The sequence below is a fragment of the Arachis stenosperma genome, chromosome 4 (genome assembly GCF_014773155.1).
Source record: "Arachis stenosperma cultivar V10309 chromosome 4, arast.V10309.gnm1.PFL2, whole genome shotgun sequence".
In the NCBI taxonomy this organism is placed as follows: Eukaryota; Viridiplantae; Streptophyta; class Magnoliopsida; order Fabales; family Fabaceae; genus Arachis; species Arachis stenosperma.
In genome coordinates, this window is record NC_080380.1 from 141,148,941 (window position 1) to 141,170,976 (window position 22,036).

The 22,036-nt window shown below is 37.3% G+C and overlaps 2 protein-coding genes across 2 annotated transcripts; one reads left to right on the forward strand and one right to left on the reverse strand.

The window, feature by feature from the left end:
- On the reverse strand, nt 1–11,040 carry LOC130974251 (uncharacterized). The gene is made up of 3 exons (XM_057899050.1): nt 8,783–11,040; nt 8,302–8,702; nt 1–8,226 (listed from the first exon to the last, which is right to left on the reverse strand). Exons 1-3 carry the CDS (start codon nt 9,525–9,527, stop codon nt 7,786–7,788), a joined length of 1,587 nt encoding a protein of 528 aa, XP_057755033.1. The 5' UTR covers nt 9,528–11,040; the 3' UTR covers nt 1–7,785.
- A 5,576-nt stretch (nt 11,041–16,616) lies between these two features.
- LOC130976785 (phospholipase A(1) LCAT3) lies at nt 16,617–21,749 on the forward strand. Its single transcript, XM_057901711.1, has 11 exons — nt 16,617–17,037; nt 17,155–17,246; nt 17,387–17,514; nt 17,798–17,933; nt 18,048–18,099; nt 18,659–18,759; nt 18,944–19,126; nt 19,724–19,881; nt 20,280–20,334; nt 20,962–21,015; nt 21,257–21,749. The coding sequence occupies exons 1-11, from the start codon at nt 16,821–16,823 to the stop codon at nt 21,434–21,436; spliced, it is 1,356 nt and encodes a 451-aa protein (XP_057757694.1). The 5' UTR covers nt 16,617–16,820; the 3' UTR covers nt 21,437–21,749.
- Nucleotides 21,750–22,036: the final 287 nt, after the last annotated feature.

Below are 22,036 nucleotides of genomic sequence, written 5' to 3' on the forward strand. Positions count from 1 at the left end.
TTGGCCATGAGGTTTACAGTTGGTTTCACTAAGATGGCATGATTGTTGTTAGTATGTGAATTGGTTTTAAATTTAGTACACGTGGATAAAAGAGTCATGGAATAGATATGGTTACATGGGTTAAGTAATTAAATGCCGAAAATTTTGGGAAGACCAACCGAGAGATATTACTTCAAATTGAAAACGAAAGTGAAAGTTCCAACGAAGGGGCTGTGAGGGTTTATTCGAGAGGGGAAGCTAACGAGACTTCCTTCACAAATTACAATGAAATGCAATGCCCAAACATATGCTAATAAAAAAACAGAGACGATTCGCTCCTCAAAAGTATATTCAAGCTTGTGGGAGACTACACCCACCAGAGTAATACTATTGACATAGTTTTCATTCTAAGTTCTTATATGCTTCACCCGATCATTCACAAAATGCAACACAAACACAAAATTGATTTCACAGACAACACAAGCAGTAGAACGAGGTTCGGAATTTAAAAATCAATCAGAGATAGTTGATTCCTATTAACTAAACATAAACAGCCGCCAACCCTTCAGAATTTCGGCATTCATCACATAAAATGCATTTCCGACGGAAAATAAACACAACAAAACCAGCAAAACAGCACCCACAATTTGAGCAATGATGAGAAAAAAATTGATATCTGAAACAAAACAAAAATGAAAACAACAAAATAATGCACTGTTTCTCTGCTTTGACAGAAAGACACCAAGACACATACCATAAATTCCTGATCACCAAAGTCCCCCAATAATCTCAAACACAACACCTAAACCGGAACAATAACTGCCCAAATAATCAAGAATAAGACCTCAATAAAAAATCTACCAGGTTACCACACAACAATCCAATCCGTTAACAAAAAAAATTGTACCCCAACAATTTTGCCCATTATCCCGTTACCAGTTCCATATGAAGAGAATCACAAAAAAAAAATTAAATATAGGTCCAAACCAACAGTACAAGAACAATTGCCAAATTAACCAGTTCACATTTACAGTTAAACCTCACAGGAAGGAGCTGATGCAAGTGGAATCATCATGCTAATATGTTTTTCGCAAAGATGCTATTTGTGCAGCTACAATTTCCTGATAACTAAGATCGACTCATTCTACCTTCACATGCATTCAACTTACTAGCTTTCTAAAACTAAAAGCTATAAATTAGAAAACCAACCAGAGATGCGGTTAAAGGAATACATCGAACCCCTGCAGTGCAGCCACATGTTTCCAAAACTACGAAATTCAGAGCTTAATATCAATTTCAAAGGGAAAAGAACATATATGTTTTATTCTTTAATTCTATCTATGAAGAAAGTCCAAACCACTACTGATACGTCACCCTTATCCTCGGTTGCACAGTAAGTCCCGTATCAGCCGTCCGAAAAGCTCGGCACGTGATCAGGACCGAAGCAGCATCACCCAGCTGAAAATAAGAAACGTGCTCAGCTGGTTTATAGCACCTAAACAGAATATTATAACCAACCTATAAACTAGGACTTATCCATATGAAAACGGTAAAACAATTCCTATAAATCCGGACTAATAGTCTCGACTAAAATCAGGTTCCACTATCAGTTCTCATATTCACTTATTTCACTCTCACTTAATTACTCTCTCTCTCTCTCTTCTCTGAGATTATTACTAACTTGAGCGTCGGAGTATCTTTTGCAGGTATTCCCGTCGCGGTGTTTGACCTTGGCCGACGTAAAGCTCTTCCTCCCGGTTGACGACTTGCTCGGAAGTGCTTAAGCTCGGCCTCCCTAGTGTTCGGACGAATCACTTGGCGCCCACCGTGGGGCCCGATACTTCTAACCCCACTTTTTCCTTTGTTTAGTCTTCTACCCTATTTTGCAGGATTCCCGATCCTCGAACATGGCTGACAAGGAAAGTCCACAACTTTCACAGGATGACCTCCTGGCTCGAATTGCCGAGCTGCAGGCGGAAGTACGAAGAATAGCCGAGTTGTCTATGCAGAACAATGGAGAAAGCTCCAAAAACTCGGCTCAAGGTGCTACAGACCCTTTGAACATTGCCCCGCCAAAGGAGAAGCTCACCCTCGACAACCCCTTCTCCGAAGAGATCACAAATTATCAGATGCCAAAAAACTTTACTCTCCCAACCGCACTGGAGCCATACAAAGGGTTCGGCGACCCCCGAGCCCACATAAAGAAGTTCCAATCAATGATGTTTTTCAACGGCCCTAAGAACGAGCCCGTCCTTTGCCGAGCATTCCCTACCTACCTCGACGGTGCTGCATTACTCTGGTTCTCTAAACTCCCTGAAGGATCAATTTCCTCCTTCGAAGATCTTGCCAGATCATTCATCGATTACTTTGCCGCGTCAAGAATCTACGTACACGGATCGGACTATCTCGACACCATCAAACAAGGCCAGCACGAGAGCCTGAAAGACTACATGACCAGATTCGCGGATGCCACTATGGAGATCCAGGACTTGGACCCAGCCGTCCACCTACACGCTCTGAAGGCCGGTCTCAGGCCCGGCAAATTTCGGGAGACCATCGCTATAACAAAGCCGAAGACGCTAGAGGAGTTCCGAGAAAGGGCGGCAGGACAAATGGAGATTGAAGAACTCCGAGAAGCCCAAAAATCGGACAAACAACCAAGTCGGAAAGACGAAGAAAGAACTTTCAGATCGCCAGGCAACAGGGACAGTAAGAAACCTTCCAAACCCGCTTCAAAGTACAACACATACACCAGATTCAATACCAGAAGAGAAAACATCATCAGAGAAATCCTCAACGCCAGAATCATAAAGCCACCAGCCCGAGCAGGGAACTACCAGGATCAAAGGTTCGTGGATAAGACAAAGCATTGTGCTTTCCACCGAAAGTTCGGTCACACTACGGATGACTGCATCGTCGCAAAGGACCTCCTGGAAAGGCTAGCACGCCAAGGGCTCTTGGACAAATATATCGAGACGCGGAAGGGCAGAGGAGGAAACTCGGACAGGATAGAGCAGGCAAAGGCCGACGACAAAAAAGAGAGGACGACTCCTGATCCACCAAGAAGAGTCATTAACCACATATCAGGAGGATTCGCAGGCGGAGGAGAGACAAGGTCGGCCAGGAAACGAAGCTACAGAGCAATGCTAGCAATCGAAGGAACCATACAACCAAGGAAAGACAAGGGATCAGATGTCACAATATCCTTCAACCAAGCAGATTTCAAATCGGCAAGCCCTAACCTCGACGACCCCGTGGTAATTTCAATCCAAATCGGAGAACTGTTGGTAAGAAAGACATTATTAGATCCAGGTAGTAGCGCTGATGTTTTATTTTACGCTACCTTTACAAAAATGAAATTATCTGAAAAATTGATACAACCTTCCTCCGGAGAGCTAATTGGGTTCTCCGGAGAGAGAGTCCCCATCATGGGACATATATGGCTAAATACCACAATGGGAGAAATCCATATGTCAAAGTCAATTGATATTCAATACCTAATAGTAAACTGTTACAGCCCTTACAATATTATACTTGGGAGACCCGCCCTGAATACATTCAGAGCAGTGGTGTCCACATTACATCTGTGTGCCAAGTTTCCAGTGCAGGAAAACAAGATCGCTACGGTGTACGCCGATCATCGAGAAGCTCGGCAATGCTACAACACCGGTCTAAAACCAGTCCAAACAAAACAGGAAGCTCGACCCCAGGTTCAAGCAATCCACACGTCTGCCAACTCTGTGACACTGGCTGACCTAGACCCTAGGAAAGATCTCGGTGAAAGACCTCGGCCAATGGACAATCTTCAACAGGTAACATTAACAGCAGACGAGAAACAATGCACATATGTTGGAGAAGCGTTAGAAGGGGCAGACCGAGCAAGACTCATTCACATACTGCGTAAGAACGCCGACCTTTTCGCATGGACACCAGATGACATGCACGGGATAAACCCAGAAGTCATCTGCCACAAGCTAGCAATTGACAAAACAATCCGACCAATTGCACAGAAGAAAAGAAACCTCGGAGAGGAGAAAAGACAAGCAGCACTCGAAGAAACCCAGAAGCTCCTCAATGCAGGTTTTATCAGAGAAATTCGCTTCACCACATGGTTGTCCAACGTAGTAATGGTAAGGAAGAGTTCAGGTAAATGGCGCATGTGCGTCGACTTTACAAACTTAAATAAAGCATGTCCTAAAGATGCATACCCATTGCCTTGCATTGATAAATTAGTTGATAACGCCTCTGGTTTCAAAGCTTTGAGTTTTATGGATGCATACTCTGGCTATAACCAGATTCTGATGCACCCAGAAGACCAAAGCAAAACGGCTTTTATAACAGAACATGGAAATTTTTTTTACAAGGTAATGTCTTTTGGCTTAAAGAATGCAGGTGCTACATATCAACGGTTAATGGACAAAGTATTCCAACAGCAGATAAGCCGGAATATGGAAGTCTATGTAGATGATATGGTAGCAAAAACACCAGCACAAGGGTCACACTGTGATGACTTGGTAGAAATATTCAGACAAATCCGAGCATACAACATGAGACTTAATCCGGACAAATGTGCTTTCGGAGTCCAAGGAGGGAAATTCCTCGGATTCATGCTAACCTCACGAGGCATCGAAGCCAACCCAGAAAAATGTAAAGCCATACTGAACATGACAAGCCCAAAGACGATAAAAGAAGTCCAACAACTAGCAGGACGAATAGCTGCCTTATCTCGTTTCCTACCAGCAGTGGCAAACCGATCTTATCATTTCTTTCAGACATTCTCTAAAGGCAAGAAGTTCACCTGGACAGACGAATGTGAGAACTCTTTTACCGAGCTCAAACAGAACCTAACATCACCACCAATCCTCCAAAAACCAGAGACAGGTAAGCCATTGTGTTTATACCTATCAGTATCTAACCACGCTATAAGCTCGGTATTAGTAATAGAAACAGGAAGAAAGCAAAACCCAGTATACTTCATCAGCAGGGTGCTACAACCAACAGAAACAAGGTACCCGAAGATAGAACAATTGGCGCTGGCTCTAGTCACCACGGCAAGAAGACTGCGACACTACTTCCAGAGCCACACAATCATAGTACGAACAGACCAACCGCTAAGGCAGATACTAACCAGACCCGAGCTCGCCGGTAGACTAATAAAATGGGAGATCGAGCTCTCTGAGTTCGATATTCAATACGAACCAAGAAAGACACTAAAGTCACAGGTGCTAGCCGACTTCATATCAGAAATAACTAACGATACATAATATACAGAGGTCAGTTGGAGCATGCATGTGGATGGAGCGTCAAACAAAGAGGGCAGTGGAGCAGGAATTCTACTAAAGGAAGGAGATAAAGTGGTGGCCGAGCAATCACTACAATTCCGCTTTAACACAAGTAACAATCAGGCAGAATATGAGGCCCTACTCGCTGGACTAAAGCTCGCCCTACAACTGCAAATACCTCGAATAACAGCCTACTGCGATTCTTCGTTAGTGGTACATCAAATAAAGGGCGAATTCCAGGTAAAAGATCCTTTGTTAGAGAAATATTGGCTCATAACAAAGGATCTAATTTCAAAATTTAAAGAATTTGATATTATTCATGTAAACCGAGAACAAAACACCAGGGCCGATGTGTTATCTAAGTTAGCCACAACTCGGCAAGCCGAAAACACATCGGCACTGTCCCAGCTAACACTTGACAAACCAAGTTTTGAGCAGGATACAATTCTGAGTATTACACAGGTCCCAGATTGGCGAACACCTTTTCTTGATTACATCAACACAGGCACTATGCCAAATGACGAGCCGAACTTGCCGCTCTTCCGAAGAAGAGCAAGCTTCTATACAGTGCTAATAAACACTTTGTACAGACGAGGACACTCCCGACCACTCCTTAAATGCATCAGCTGGGAGGAGGCCGAGGATGTCATGGCCGAAACACATGAAGGAGTCTGCGGCAACCATATTGGCGGCCGAGCTTTAGCAGCAAAGATCCTGCGAACAGGATATTTTTGGCCGACAATAAAACGGGACTGCATCTCCAAAGTCAAGGCATGTGATAATTGTCAAAAGCACGCCACCCTCTCGGAGACCCCGGCCGAAGAACTCCATACCATAGAGGTAAGCTGGCCTTTCGATAGGTGGGGATTAGATATCCTCGGACCTTTCCCGAAAGCGCCAGGCCAGGTAAAGTTCCTTTTGGTTTCAATAGATTATTTCTCTAAGTGGATAGAGACACAGCCACTAGCACACATAACGGCAGAAAAAGTACGATCTTTTTTATGGAAAAATATCATATGCAGATACGGTATCCTAAGAGAGATAATCTCGGATAACGGGAAATAATTTACAGATCATAAGCTCGCTGCCTTTCTAACAAACTTTAACATCAAACATCATTTCAGCTCAGTAGAGCACCCGCAAACTAACGGACAAGTTGAATCAGCTAACAGAATTATCTTGCAGGGATTAAAGAAAAAGCTCGGTGACGCTAAGGGAGAATGGGCCGACCTCATTCCAGAAATTCTATGGAGTTACAATACCAGCATTCAATCTACCACAGGAGAGACTCCTTTCAAATTGGTATATGGCGCGAAAGCACTTATTCCAGTAGAGGTCAGTGTCCCAACATTAAGGACCGAGCTGTATGATCAATCTAATAACCTACAAGCTCGGACAGCCGAATTGGACCTTGTAGAAGAAGAAAGAGACATTTCCGCCATAAAGCAGCGAGCCAGAAAACAATACCTAGAGCAGAGACACAACAAAAAAGTAGTTCATAGGTCTTTCAACAATGGAGACCTCGTACTCAGACGCACAAAAGAAGCCCGGAAACCTCCGGCACACGCCAAATTGGCGGCAAACTGGGAAGGGCCTTTCCGAGTACTCCAAAATCTCGGAAAGGGGGCTTACAAGCTCGAAACCCTTCAAGGAGATCAACTTCCAGGGACATGGAACATCTCCTCCCTAAGGAAATATCAGTCATGATGTAGTCTGTAATTTGCGAATGATGGTACTCTTTTTTCCATCCGAAGGTTTTCTCCCAAAATACATGGGTTTTACTTGGAGAGGGTTTTAACGAGGCCGGACGCAACAAATCATTGTACCCATACAACTTAATGTGCAATCAAAACGGTTCTCATTTTGACAGTTAGCATACATTTCAGTTAGTAAACACTTCAAATAATCCGAGCATAATCCTCGGAACCCTAACATCACGAGCCGAGCTTATTCCTCGGAAAACCTCCACCACAAAAACAAGTCAAAGCTTTTCCCAACGAACATACTAATCCGAGCTTCATACTCGGAATTCAACATGCGCATGCCGAGCATAATACTCGGACAAGTACATACTAACATTTTCTACATTGGTCCCTACCACGCATTCTAACAAATGAATATTTAAAATTAATCCGAGCTTTATACTCGGAGAACAACGCGCGCATTCCGATAATAATACTCGGAGAAGCACATGTAAATACAACAAACAAGTTATTTCGATCGAATCCTAAGGGATCATCAAAACAGTACATTAAAGCCTCTACTATCCTAATCAACAGATCAATCAAACAAAGAGTGGTTTCAACCACCGTCAGTAAACACAAAACAGTCATTTTCTCATAACGGCACACCACTATAGTCTAACCAAAATATATATCACATTAATCAAAGCTATTTGTTTCAAACCGAGCTATATACTCGGAACACAAAACATCACTGTTAAACATTCAGAAAAAAGTTCAAAAACAAAATAGCAACAAGCTCCAAAGATACTACAAGCATTAACAAGACAAATACTAAAAAACTACTCTATCTTATCACCTATGCTGGATCCCTCACTCTCACTTCCAGCAGCACCTTCATCTTCCATAAGTTCTCCATTAACAACAACCTTCATAACATCGAGCTTTGAAGGATCAGCCTCGGGATACAACACCTTGACTTGAGAAACAGCGCGGTCAAACCCTTGGGCAAAGGCCTTATAAACCCCGCCTTCTAACTCTTTGATCCGAGTAGACAACCGATCGACCTCAGACTTCGTGTTCTTCAAAGAAGCCTCGTGCAGTTTCCGCTCCTCAGCAAATTTAAGCTCTCTCTTCTCAATGGAGGAAGACAGCTCAACAATTTTATCATCTTTTTTCTGGATAATTTCAGACAACTCCTCCAGATGTGTAGCTTCTTTTTTCTCCCGCTCTAAGGCGAGCTCATGAGACCGACCAATGGCGACGACCCGAGCACCAATAACCTAGAGGAAAAACAACTCAGTAAGCAAACAACATCATAAAGGAACACTCAGCAAAAACATACAGTTAAGTCATACCTGAAGAAATCGACTGACGCCAGCACGGCCCACCTCATCAATCATTTTCATATCGCCCGGAAAACAGCAAAGTTCATCAGCCATAACACCAAAAGGATAGAGCTTCGCCCATAAGGATCGGCCATGCTCATTCTCATCATACCCGTGAAGTCTCTTCTGCGATTCATACGTAGACTCAACCGCTTGAAGTATCAGCGATGACTCTCCCTTACCATCCAATACCTCGGCAAGACTACCCTTAGCTTGACCTCTCTTTCGTTTAGACCTCGGCCCAGGACCATACTGGGCTACCACAGCAGCAGGCCCTTTCCCCACGTTAGATGAAACTTCTCTCTCGCTTTTCCTACGCTGATTGAAATAAGACTTCAACCCGGCAGTGGTAATCGCAGGAGCCCTCTCAGCTGCAACATTGCAAACAACCAGCTCAGATAAAACAAAGAAAGACAGAGACAAAAAAACAAACATAACAAAACACAATTACCTATATGATCATAAACAGCCTGCCTATTGGTATCCCACTTCAACATCTCGGCAACTGACAACAAACCCTTTGGACCCAGAGACTTAAACAAGAAATCCATAACAATATCATCTTCCAGTAACCTATCATCTACATCCAGGGCCTGGTAAGGCTCGGCACACCAAAATAAAGGAAACCTTTCAACTAAATGCTCGTTCAGGTAAAAAGGAAACTCCTCAGGCACACTCCTAACTTTAACAAACATCGATTTAAAGTCCTTAAATGAAGATTTGTACAGACCAAACACTGCCCGACGAGGATAATTACTAAGATTCACCCACAAACCCCTATTCACCCCTTTCGCCTGAAATAAAGAGAAAAATAGCCTAAGAGATGGCAAACGGTCTAACAGCTCCATCAATACCTCAAACGCCCGAACAAAGCCCCAAGAGTTAGGGTGAAGTTGCGTCGGGGCACAATTCAGCCAGTACAGAACCCCACACTCAAACTCAGTGAAAGGAAGCTTCACCCCCAGTTCAGTAAAAAGGCAACTATACATATAAAAATAAGACCAATCATCTAGTCGGTCACAAACACGATCCTCCTTACCACAAGGTAACAACTCAACCCTAATATTATTACCAGGCCTAACCCAAAAACCCGACCCCAATAGCTTCACAGATTCTTCATCATCAAATTGGGACTTGCGTTCTCTTACTCTAACGTCAACCCAGTCATACAAACTACCCACATTATATTTCTCCATCAGAAACAAGGAAAGAAAAAAGCAAGAAGATGAAGACAAAAGAAGAAAAGAGTCAACACTGACCTTGCTTGCTCATTTTTCAGACACGGAGAAGAAAATGACCTTAATCCCACAATACAGTAGTTGGAAAAGAAAAAGAATGTACAAGTAACATAAGTCACACAAAAGAAACGGTTACTCACCCTATACATTTAATTCAGAGTGGCAAAAAAGAGGGAGACATTAAATCCACTGCAGAATCCAATGGACAGGGGTGCCTAGAGAAGCGGAGCGGTTTTCACATCAATCACATCAATGGCGCAAAATTTGAAGCCATTTAAAAACGTTCTGCATTCTCAGCAGAACTAAGCCGAGCTCGGGGGCTACAAGGACCATAGGCGACAAACGAAACTCGGCAACCGAGGATTACAGTATTCTTGGTCCGAAAGCTCGCCTTAGTCCTGTCCACACCAAGGCAAGCTTGGGGGTTATGATACGTCACCCTTATCCTCGGTTGCACAGTAAGCTCGGCACGTGCATCATAAAGCTCGGTCCCGTATCAGCCGTCCGAAAAGCTCAGCACGTGATCAGGACCGAAGCAGCATCACCCAGCTGAAAATAAGAAACGTGCTCAGCTGGTTTATAGCACCTAAACAGAATATCATAACCAACCTATAAACTAGGACTTATCCATATGAAAACGGTAAAACAATCCCTATAAATCCGGACTAATAGTCTCGGCTAAAATCAGGTTCCACTATCAGTTCTCATATTCACTTATTTCACTCTCACTTAATTACTCTCTCTCTTTTCTCTGAGATTATTACTAACTTGAGCGTCGGAGTATCTTTTGCAGGTATTCCCGCCGCGGTGTTTGACCTTGGCCGACGTAAAGCTCTTCCTCCCGGTTGACGACTTGCTCGGAAGTGCTTAAGCTCGGCCTCCCTAGTGTTCGAACGAATCAACTACCAAATCAAACTGTTACCTCTTGTGTTGCTAATTGGAAGTTGTCGACGTTGAAGCAGGGTATTGGTGCTGCGTGGGTGTAATGTCGGGTGGCGGGTTTGGGAAACTCACGGAGGCGACATAAGCTACCAGTACCACATGCGGGGGTGGCTCGCGGTGTCGACCCAGCCGTCGGGGGAGAGCAACGTGGCTTCCGCGCAAACGCTTAGGCGACCTCCAACGTTCAACAGCGACTTACGCGACTGGTGAAGGCCGATCGATCGATGGCGGCAAAGAATGGGAACCGAGCCGACCGCTGAAGGCAGAGGGGAACCCAACGACGGCAACCAAACGGACCCTTCCTGAAAATCACCTCCAGATGCAGAGACAACGGACGCTGCGCTCCACGAAGCAGCCATGATCCGTCACCGAACAGGGGTTGCAGGGCTGGATCACGACGGCAACCTACCTTCACGGACGGCCGGCGAACATCAGGAGTGCTCCGGAGGGTAGGGCTAGGGAAATTGGTTTGGTACCAATTTGCGTCTTAGCAGAACGGGGGTTGGCTCCACAAATGACTGGGGGTAGAAGGTTCCTTCAGGTTAGGCCCTCTTTTTTCTTTTTGGGTTTTAAAAACATTAACCAACTGGATCATTTGAATCTAAACGGTTAACATTTGCAGTCCATCTCTCGCCCATTACCTTAAACTTCCCCAGGCCCATCTAATTTGGTCCACGGACTGAAGTGTGAATGTGAAAACAAAAAAACTACTCTATCACATTATTTTTATTTTCCAATTAATTAACTTATTAATAAATCTTAACTGAGTTGTTAACAACCTCCATTTCTAAAAAGTCTTTTTGAATTGTGAGACCCGTGCCTGCAATAGCTGCCCTTAGGGGTGCACATGGGCCGGGTGAAGCCGGGTTTGATAGGACCCAGACCCGACCCGAAATATATACCGGGTCTATTTATTAGACCCGAACCCGACCCTAGACCCGATGAAACCAATACACTTTCGGGTCACAATTATAGCGGGTAAAAACCGGGTGAAACCGGGCCGTTAATATTACATTACGTTAATACCTTCTTGTAAGCTAACATGTAAAAATATCCAAATTTCCAAGACTCCAACCATTATTTAACATGGTAAAATTCACTTAGAAAAATATAATAAAAACCAACCCTTCTTTAAAATTAAAGCATAACCACAATCAATATTAAAGCAAAACCACAATCAATACTAATATTGTCTAATAATACCAAATATTTAAATCAATACAAATAACATAATATTATGCATTAGTCTAAAGTCTTATGCATTCTAAACATAAAACATTAACTTATAGTCTTATAATGACTAATAACACAAAATATTAAGGTTTACAATACTTAAATTCCACATAAGAATAGTCATGATCCATCACTAATAACACAAAATATTAATTGTGTATGATGACCGGGCCACCGGGCCGACTTCGGGTGACCCGAGCTATGACCCGGACCCGACCCGAAATAATGATCGGGTCTATTTTTGAGACCCTTACCGGGCCCTAAACCCGATGAAATCACACCAAATTAGCCCCTAAAATGTTCGGGACCGGGCCGGGCCTTCGGGCCGGGCCGGGTCTGTGCACCCCTAGCTGCCCTCACCTGCGGCACATACAGAGGAGTTTAATATGTTAACAGGACAGCTGGCTCGACCAGGTTTAGACAGGCAGCATCCTCAGCTGCTGAAGAATCTTCCTCTCAGCACCATAGCAAACTACGATAACAAACCCTAAAACCTGAAATATGTCATATATGATATATCTTACTTTCGAAGCTTTTGGCATACATTTTAATTTGAGTTGATCAAATAATTAATATATTTATTTATTTAAATAAGTATTATTTTGTGTATATAATAATTTATTGGTTAGACTCTTAAATAGAATTCTGATTCGTAAGAAATTAATTATTGATCTACTAGACTAAAAGCGAAACTACAAGATGAATATTGAACGTGATAAACAAGTTCCTCTAGAATCATTAACCATGATCATTGTAAAATGGTGAAAACTCAGGTGCAGTCGACTTCGCATGAAGTTGATAATTGAGAGTCGTTAAATAATTTGACTGATTTAACTAAATTTTATCTAACAGCTTTCTAACGAACCTCAACTATCAATTTCATGTGAAGTCGACTGCACCTGAATTTTCACCTTGTAAAATATGTTTTTACTTTTTACAGTAGCATGTGGCGGGGGTTGGGTTGGTCATTTCTTTTTTTGGTCAGAGGGTTGGTCAATTTGTTTTTGGGTCAAGGGTTGGTCATTCTTAAATTTGGCTGCTTCTTAGCCGTAGAATTTTTTTTTGGTCTGGGCCTCAGCTCTTGAACTTGAACTCAAACACAGAGACCAGATCCTCATATTTTGGGATGCCTACTTTGCCCTCTTTGAGGGACCTCTTTATTTTAGTAATAATCAAATGACCCAAAGCAAATCTAGACCAAAATATTGATCTACAACAAATATAAAGCCCAACCACAAACGGAAAATAGAAATAAGTTGTAGTTGGCTGATTATGAAGAAAAAACAGACCGATTAATTTTCTTTTTAGAAAAATATATTGATGACCGAATTGACATTTTATCCAATGTTGTTAATTTTTATTCTATTTCCCAACACTTATTTTCTTATAGATATTGATGCCAACACTCAATTTATCATCTTTAATTTTTTATGTGTTCCCATATATCAAAACACTAAGTCGAATTCAATACTAAAATAAAAATATTTGACTTTAAATGTACAAGTAAAGAACATGAACACAAATTTGTCGGAGTTTACTTGCAATTAAGCCTAAGTTATTGTCAATGTCACAATTTGGAAAAAAAGAAAATTAAAATGGACGTGGTAGGAGAATATACCAATGATGTCTCTTGGTGCCATTCTGCATTTCTGCCATCACCAATTGCTAAAGGATATACCCCTTAGATGCTTGCACATTTATTTATTTGTACGAGAAAATTCATGAGTGTGTATAATAACAATACACGTTGCTACATTTTTATAATATTAAGGTAAGCCGTAGGCACGTGGCTGAATATTTTATTATATATTTTACTTTTACTGTATAGAATTAGGGTTTTTCTAACGAAAAGTAGTATTTATATTATTTTTTATATATTTTATTTGTATATTTTTTATGATATAAAACATGTATTTTTATTTTATTTCATTTTTTATTAATTATTTTAAATTCTAAAATTAAAAATATAAAAAATACACAAATAATATATATAATATTCATTATTTGAATTTTGACTTTGACATAATTTTTTCAACAATCTCATTATTAGTCATTTTATTATGGACTAAATTTTTATAAAATAAAACAAAAGAATTTAATAACATTTTATATATGATAAAAACTATAAATTTAACAATAATTTATTATTTATTCTTTATAGTTTTTCTTATTATCTAGAGGAGCTTTTCTTATTATTGTGATTGTTGTCATGCTCTACCACGGTTTAATTTTTTCTTTATTTTTCTACTTTCATGCAATTTATTACTAGTAATTTTGAGCTGGGACAATATTTATCTGTTTGATGAATGATGACTAAATAATTAGTAAAAATTTATATGTAATTATTTTTATATAAAATTAATATTTAAATTATTATTTAATAATTTTTAATTATCAATTTTATATTAACATAATTGTATGTGAGTCTTTAGAATAAGTACGATAAATGGTATTAATACATATACATATTTGGTAAAAGGATATATAATAATACTTAGTTGCACCGTTTTTTTTTTACTAAAAATAAAAAAAATTTAAATTTATAACTTCTAAATGAATATAAAAAAATTATGTCATCTAAATTATAATTCGTTAACTAGTTAGTTGCACTTTATTTTCACAAAAAAACACCTTTTTAATAATTTAAAAAATTCATTTATTCAATATATTTATTATTTAACAATATCTTAGTCATCAATTATGAAAATTTGATGCGTAAATAGCACATTATCGTAATTGATGGAGAAAGATGAGACTCCGAAAACATGAAAAGAATGGATTATGGCAAAAATAGTGCGAATTATTGGTTGATGGATTACACGTAAAAGTCGTAGAAACACACGCACTTGGGCACTTGTCCATATATATCCATTTGGAAAGAAGAAGCATCCAGATTTAAAAGGTGAGTGGTGAAAAAAAACTGGATGATATTTAATAAAATTAAAAATAAAAGATTATATTTTATTCTTTTTAATGACAAAAAAAATGGAGAGATCCATCATTTCCGATTTAAAAGAGATCGAATAATAGACGAGAGAAGAGACTTTAAAGTTTAATGCCAAAATTTGCTGTTAACAATCTCAAACCTAACCAAATAAAAATAATCGGTTAACTGACCAATCACCATCTATCAATGTATGACTATCAATCAAATATTTTATTATTTTTCAATTATTGTTAATATTATTTGAAATTAATAAAAAATTCTTCTTTTTTTTTTTTACTAGAATTTAACTAAGAAAAGAGAATAAATTGTGAATAAATTAAGTACCTTTTAATAAATAATTTTTAATTGATATTTTTAAAAAATCATATTAGATGTAATCAATTTTAGTATTAAATACCATGTTAATTAATTCATTATTTATATCTATTATATTAAATAGTATTTTAATTAGACTCACATATGACATATGTATATTATCGAACCCTAAACTATTACATAGGATTAATGGTGAAAATAGTTTTTAAAAAATAAATTTATTTTTTAAATTTATTTTTAAAAAATTTTATCAATTAAATTAATTTTTTAAAAATTATAAATTAATTATTTTTTTATCATTTTATCACTCAATTAATAATTTTCGTCAACGATTAATGATATAAAACGTTAACTGGTAGTATATATAATACTTAACACATCCAATTAGATACTAAATAAATATATCTATAAAAATCTATTAATTTAGTCTATTTTTTTAATTATATAAATCCTAATATAATATAACGACATTAAATTGATAAATTTTTATAAATATATTTGTTAAGTATCTAATTAGATATACTATGTATTATGTACGATGTGAGTTGTACAACAATTATATTTTATTAATTATTGACAAAAATTACGTGACTGAAAGACAAAAATAATTAATTTATAATTTTAAACTAATTTGATTAATAAAATATTTTAAAAAAGAATTTAAGAAAAGGACATTTTTTAAAGACTAATTTTAATATTATCTTAGTTTTTAAAGTATATCCAAGACCTCAAATCATTTTCAGGTAACATATATATGATATAGTTTTAGTTTTTCTTTAAATATTTTTTTATTTCTTTTTAGAATTTAATTTTTATGAATTGACAATATAAAAAAATTTACACATTTATTAATCTTGTATTGCCACATTAACTAAATAATTGATTTTTTAATTTATTATTTAAAAAATCATCTATATACATAAATTTAATTAAATAACTACGTCAAATTTTTTATATTATCAATATACTAAAACTAAATATTTTTATATTAATTTATCTAGAATAAAAGAAATATTTTGATTTACTGAAAATAAAACATTAAATAAGTTCTCAAAGTTATAGCAAAAAGAAATATTCTAGTAAAAAAAAATAAAAAATTATATAAATATCGGTTTTTACGATAAACTAATTTTTCAACAAACAATTTGTAAATAAAATAATAAATGAATAAATATTAAATTTAAAAAAAAAAAGAAAAAACAAGTTTCTAACCAATATTTTTTTAAGTTTCCTATTATTATTTTAATTTTTACTCATTAGTACTAAATTTAAAAAATTATTTCAATAACAAAATCATTCTTTCTTTTTTTTTTTTTCCGTTAAAGACCGGATGGTCCTGGCGAAAATGAATGGCAGAGGGACATTTTGGAATAAGAAATATTTGAGATTAATATTTGTAGTGAAAGAAGAAATTAATTAATATGGATTCAAAATTTCATATACAAGTTAAACATCCAAAACTAAATTAGATTAATTGAGTAATTAGTTAACTTATCCACTTAATCTCGTCTTGTCTGTTGAGCAACAAGCAACAGAAACACTGAAATACATACGAAATATATAAAAAGTTAAATACAGTGAAAAAAATATTGTTGAACTACATTATTTATTGAAAAGTGAAGCAGAGATATCATAATTTTATGGAATGAAACGTGTTTTAATTGCAGAAGAATACAAGTAGTTGCAGAATAGAATACTCGAGTCTAGAGTATAACAACACTCACTACTGGTTCTGGTTGTTGGTTGGTTGGTGGTGCATGCTCCATTTTCATTTCCAGTTTCAGTTCTGAGCTCACTAAAACCCATTCATTCCCATGCCGATGACGCTGTGTCCCTGTTTCGGTGACCGGAACACCGACGACGACGAGCCGGCGGATCGCGACCCCGTGCTTCTTGTCTCCGGCATGGGAGGCTCCATTCTCAACTCCAAGCCCAAGAAGTTCGGCTTCACCACCAGAGTCTGGGTTAGGTTCTTCCTCGCTGACTTGGAGTTCCGCAAGAAGATCTGGTCCGTTTACAACCCCGACACAGGTTCTCTAACTAACTCTAACTAACTTTGTTATCAAGCTCCAGAGTGAGTGAGGTGACTCCAGAGTTTGATAAACTTGATTAGTTCTGATTCGAGTCAGATTGTGTTCAACTTTTCAGGTTACACTGAAACACTTGACCAGAAATCTGATATTGTGGTCCCTGAAGATGATCATGGCCTCTATGCGATTGATATTCTAGATCCATCCTTGGTAATTTATTCAATTGTTAATTGATTAAACCAATAATCAACAGTTCAACACAGACTGTTTTATTTTTTGTTATTTTTGGGAATTTTAAGTAAGTGATTTGATTTGATTTTCTGCTGTTATGTATTGTAATGTTGTTGCAGTTTACGAAATGTATACATTTGACAGAGGTGTATCATTTCCATGATATGATTGACATGCTTGTTGGGTGTGGCTACAAGAAAGGAACCACATTGTTTGGTTATGGTTATGACTTCAGGCAAAGCAATAGGTAAATTGCTCGGCCCCTTCAGCATAATATCAAGTTTAATCAGTGATTTATTTATTTGTTTAGTGGTTTCCCAAGGGTATTCCACCTTTCAATTATCAAGGAAGGAAACTAATCCCCTTTTGTGTGTAGTTAGGATCACTCTCCTAATTGGTGTTTGCTTCCGGAGCACAACATTGGTTCTCCGGGGGGCCACGTCATGCCTTGATCACTATGCCAACAAATTTGGTTAACAAATGAGTTTAAAAGAATTAACTATGTGCCTTATTTTTGTTGGTGTTGGCAGAATTGACAAGCTGATGGATGGCCTTAAAGCCAAGTTGGAAACTGCTTACAAAGCCTCTGGTGGAAGGAAAGTTAACTTGATTTCCCATTCTATGGGAGGAATCATGATCCTGTGTTTCTTGTCTCTTCACCGTGATGTGCGCTTACAAAACTCATGCTATTTATACGATATATTGCATAGAGTTAGAGAAGAAAGTTATCCCATGTAGTTTGAAAATACTTACCAGTGAGTTTGGACATTGTTTTGGCAGGATTTTGTCAAATATGTGAATAAGTGGATTTGCTTGGCTTGTCCTTTTCAAGGTAATTCCTCTGTCTTTTTTTTTTATGCTCTTCTTATCCTGCAAGTAGGTCATACTTATTGCTTATTGCTTAATACTACACAATAAATCGGAATCTTAATTGGGTATTTGGATGTGTGGAACTAAACTCACATCTTCTAACATTTCATATATTTTTGTTGTGCTATCAAATATTTTGATTACTCTATAAACACTCATTTAGGCAGAAACTCGCCCATCTTGAAAGTCGTACATATGGTAGTCCATGCTGCATAATTTCTTGACAATAATGCATTTCTTCAAATTTATGAAGTGATAATGCTAAGGCTAAATTATCTTGATTTTTCACTTCAAAGCTTCGTTTTTTTCTTTAGTTCATTATGTTCTTTGGTATGACTTTTTTTATTTATGGTCCAGAGTATAAATATAGTATGTGATGATGAAAGTTACAAAAGAATACAGTTGGTTGTAAAAATTCCCATACTCTGGGTCATGGGCTTAGCATTTTTTTCCCTATATACTCTTATTTTCCTCTTTTCTTGATTCCGTAACCTTCCGGATTTTACGTTCCTCATGAACAGGAGCCCCTGGATGCATCAATGATACTTTATTAACTGGACTTGAGTTTGTTGATGGCTTTGAAAGCTATTTTTTCGTATCAAGGTGGACTATGCATCAATTGGTAAATTCTTGATCTCAAGTGATTTGTACCGTCAGAATCTTTGTCTGTTTGAATTTAATCCTGGGATAGTTTTTCCTGACAAACTCAGAAAAGTATCCAACTATACTTGCAAAACCGTCACAATTTTCATGCTCTTTTTGTAACATTTTCCGAAGATTTGAGATAAACTTTCTTACCATGTTAGCTAGTTGAATGTCCATCAATTTATGAGATGATGGCAAATCCGGATTATAAATGGAAAAAGCAACCAGAAATTCATGTTTGGCAAAAGCAAACCAAGGAGGATGGGGAAAGCAACATCAGTTTGGAATCGTATGGACCAGTCCAATGTACATCTTTATTCGATGAAGCACTGAAGAACAATGAGGTACTAATCTGCACTTTTCTTCAGATTGATGAATGTAAGACGAATGGGTATATACAGTTCCAAAATCCAAATGTTAAATAAATTCCTTGTCTTTAATTTTGTTAAGTGATGCACAGTGAGGTGCTAATCTGCACTTTTCTCCACATGGTTGCTGCCTTCTTGCATCCTCAAGTATTTTCACATTTGATTTCCATTTGCTTTTATTTTAAGATCTTATTCCTCCCGCAGTTTTAATTTCTCATATCCAGAATAGAGTAAATGTTTATCAAGCATGAAATGGAATGGTGGAATAATGGATAAATGGAAATAGAAATATCATTGTGAGCAGGGAAGTGAACAGAGCAGAGTTTAGGCCAATTATGGTTGGTAGATAGAAAATGAACAGAGCTTAGACCAATCTCAGGTTGAAATACTCAACCAGCCGGTTCAATTTGGTCCTATTCTCAACAGTAGTTCTAACTCAAGAAAAGGCTAAGCAAATGACATTGTGTGAATTTTATACTTAACACCAAGAAAAGGATTTTCAGTTCAGTATGAAAATGATACTACCCAATCTCCATCCTTGTCTAAGTTACTTTTCAATATTATTCTTTGCAGCTAACATATGATGGGAAGACGGTATCACTGCCTTTTAACTTTGATATCCTCGAATGGGCTGCTGGAACTCGAAAAGTAATAAACAATGCTAAACTGCCAGATGGGTTCAGCTTCTATAACATTTATGGAACAGCATTAGATACACCTTTTGATTGTTGGTATGTGAATTAATTGCTCATGAAAAAATGAATATTTTTGTTTTCGTTAATACCAATAAACAAGGCAAATGAAGTTTTAGGTTGAGAGACGAGAAAGTTAGGTCATAGGTGGAACCTGGATCTCGTACAAACTTGATATTGGGCTGTTTATAATTCTTATCTGGACTTTACTATGCTCCAATATCAGGATTTTATATTATGAATTTTACTAGTCAGAATCGACTATTTCTTTATAAAATATTACTAGTAGAACTTTCTATCATAATTTTAGTCGTTATGAGAAGAATAATCTCATCCTCGACACATAAGAGGATAATAATCTTATGTGCAATATGCAATGCTCAAACGGTCAGAACTTTGCACAATGATTTTGCCTGACCTGTCTGTGTCTAATGCAGTTATGGTTCGAAAGAATCTCCAATAGAAGACTTAACTGACATATGCCACACCATGGTAAGCCATTTTGATCTCTTATATGACAAAGGTGGAGGTTACTAATGAGTTTATATTTCATTATAAAACGTATTTCATTGATTCTGTTTTATATCTCAGTCAAGAGCCTTGAGCAATTATGATAATCCTAAAATTAACACTCATATCCTTTACATGGTGTTTCTTTTTAGAATAAACAATAAATGTCATGAGGAAGGACATACTATTCAGTAGTGTTCATAATGAAAACTATGATATTATTTGGTAGAAGCTCAGTCTTTATTGATGAAATAATGATGCAACAATGAACTCAAATATGTTTGGGTGATAGAAGATTGTATGCCTTTTTTTTTCTTTTTCTTCCTTGGAGCAGTTTCTTTTTCTTGGTTTTAACCAACAAGAATAAGGAGGTCATGATTCTAGGGCAGGCTGCTCTTTTTCCTTCATGTATGTAGTTACAACGGAACTTGTTATTGCCCTTGCATTGTTTGGTCATGTTTGTTTATCAGGACTTTATGTCACTTATAAGACGAGGTCTAATGACTGGTGCAACTTTAGCCATTTTAGTTCTGTATCGTCCTGTTTTATTTCCTAGGAGGGTTTTGTGCATGCACTTGTATATATGAAAAACTTTTTCGATATTTTCAGCCGGAATATTCTTATGTGGATGGAGATGGAACAGTTCCTTCTGAATCAGCCAAGGTATTTCTTTGATCTCTCAGGCGTTCTGCATGTTCACTCAACTGTAATCTGTAGCTAACTGCTTTGCACACTGCTGTAATGAATGGTTGTAGATGTTTGTTCTTGGAACGTGCATTTAATATGTTTAGAAGCATGCAAGAATGTCTCTATATGAATGCTAATAATTGTGTGATTTAGATGCTAGTAAAAAATATTTATGAAGGTTTCATGTCATGAATTTGACTAGTTTTGTTTTGATTAGGCTGATGGACTTGAAGCCATTGCAAGGGTGGGAGTAGCTGCTGCTCACCGCGAATTACTACGACACGAGAGAGTCTTTGAACTCATAAAAAAATGGTTAGGTGTTGAGCCAACAGATACCAAGAAATCCAAGACATCAAAGGTTGCAGATGCTGATCCAGTTAAGCCTATGGTTCTATAAATTTGTTGCATTGTAAAACTATAAATTTATTATTAGGTGATTATGGAGCACATATGATTAGTCATACCTGTGTGTGTACCATATGATAAAAAGAAAATACAGTATCATTACTCCATATTATATTCTCTTAAGGAAAAATTTGGAAAGACTATGGTACTTGTATTAGGGTGAAATAATGTAGTTTTGGTACATATTTAGGCAATCCAAAATTACATGGGTATGGTACTTCGTTATTCATTGTGTAACGTTGTATTGTATTTTGGATGTACAATAACACTATTTGAGGTCTAATGGTTAATGCACTTCTTTTGATAATGGTGATTTGATTAACTTTGCACGTACAAAAAGGCTTTATCATCATGAAGTTGGTGTGTGGAAACATCTCAAACTTCAATTTCTATGTTTTTTTTTTAATAAAAAAAGACCTTGTTAACAAATCTTCTAAAGACATTCCTTATAAGAACATCGCAGATAGGAAATTTGAATTAAAAATCAAAATTAATTATAATTTTTTAAAGTTTTCTATGGAAAATCTAAAATTGTTCACTTTTATCTTTTTAACTAAAGTATTTATAATATATAATTTTGAAAATGATCACT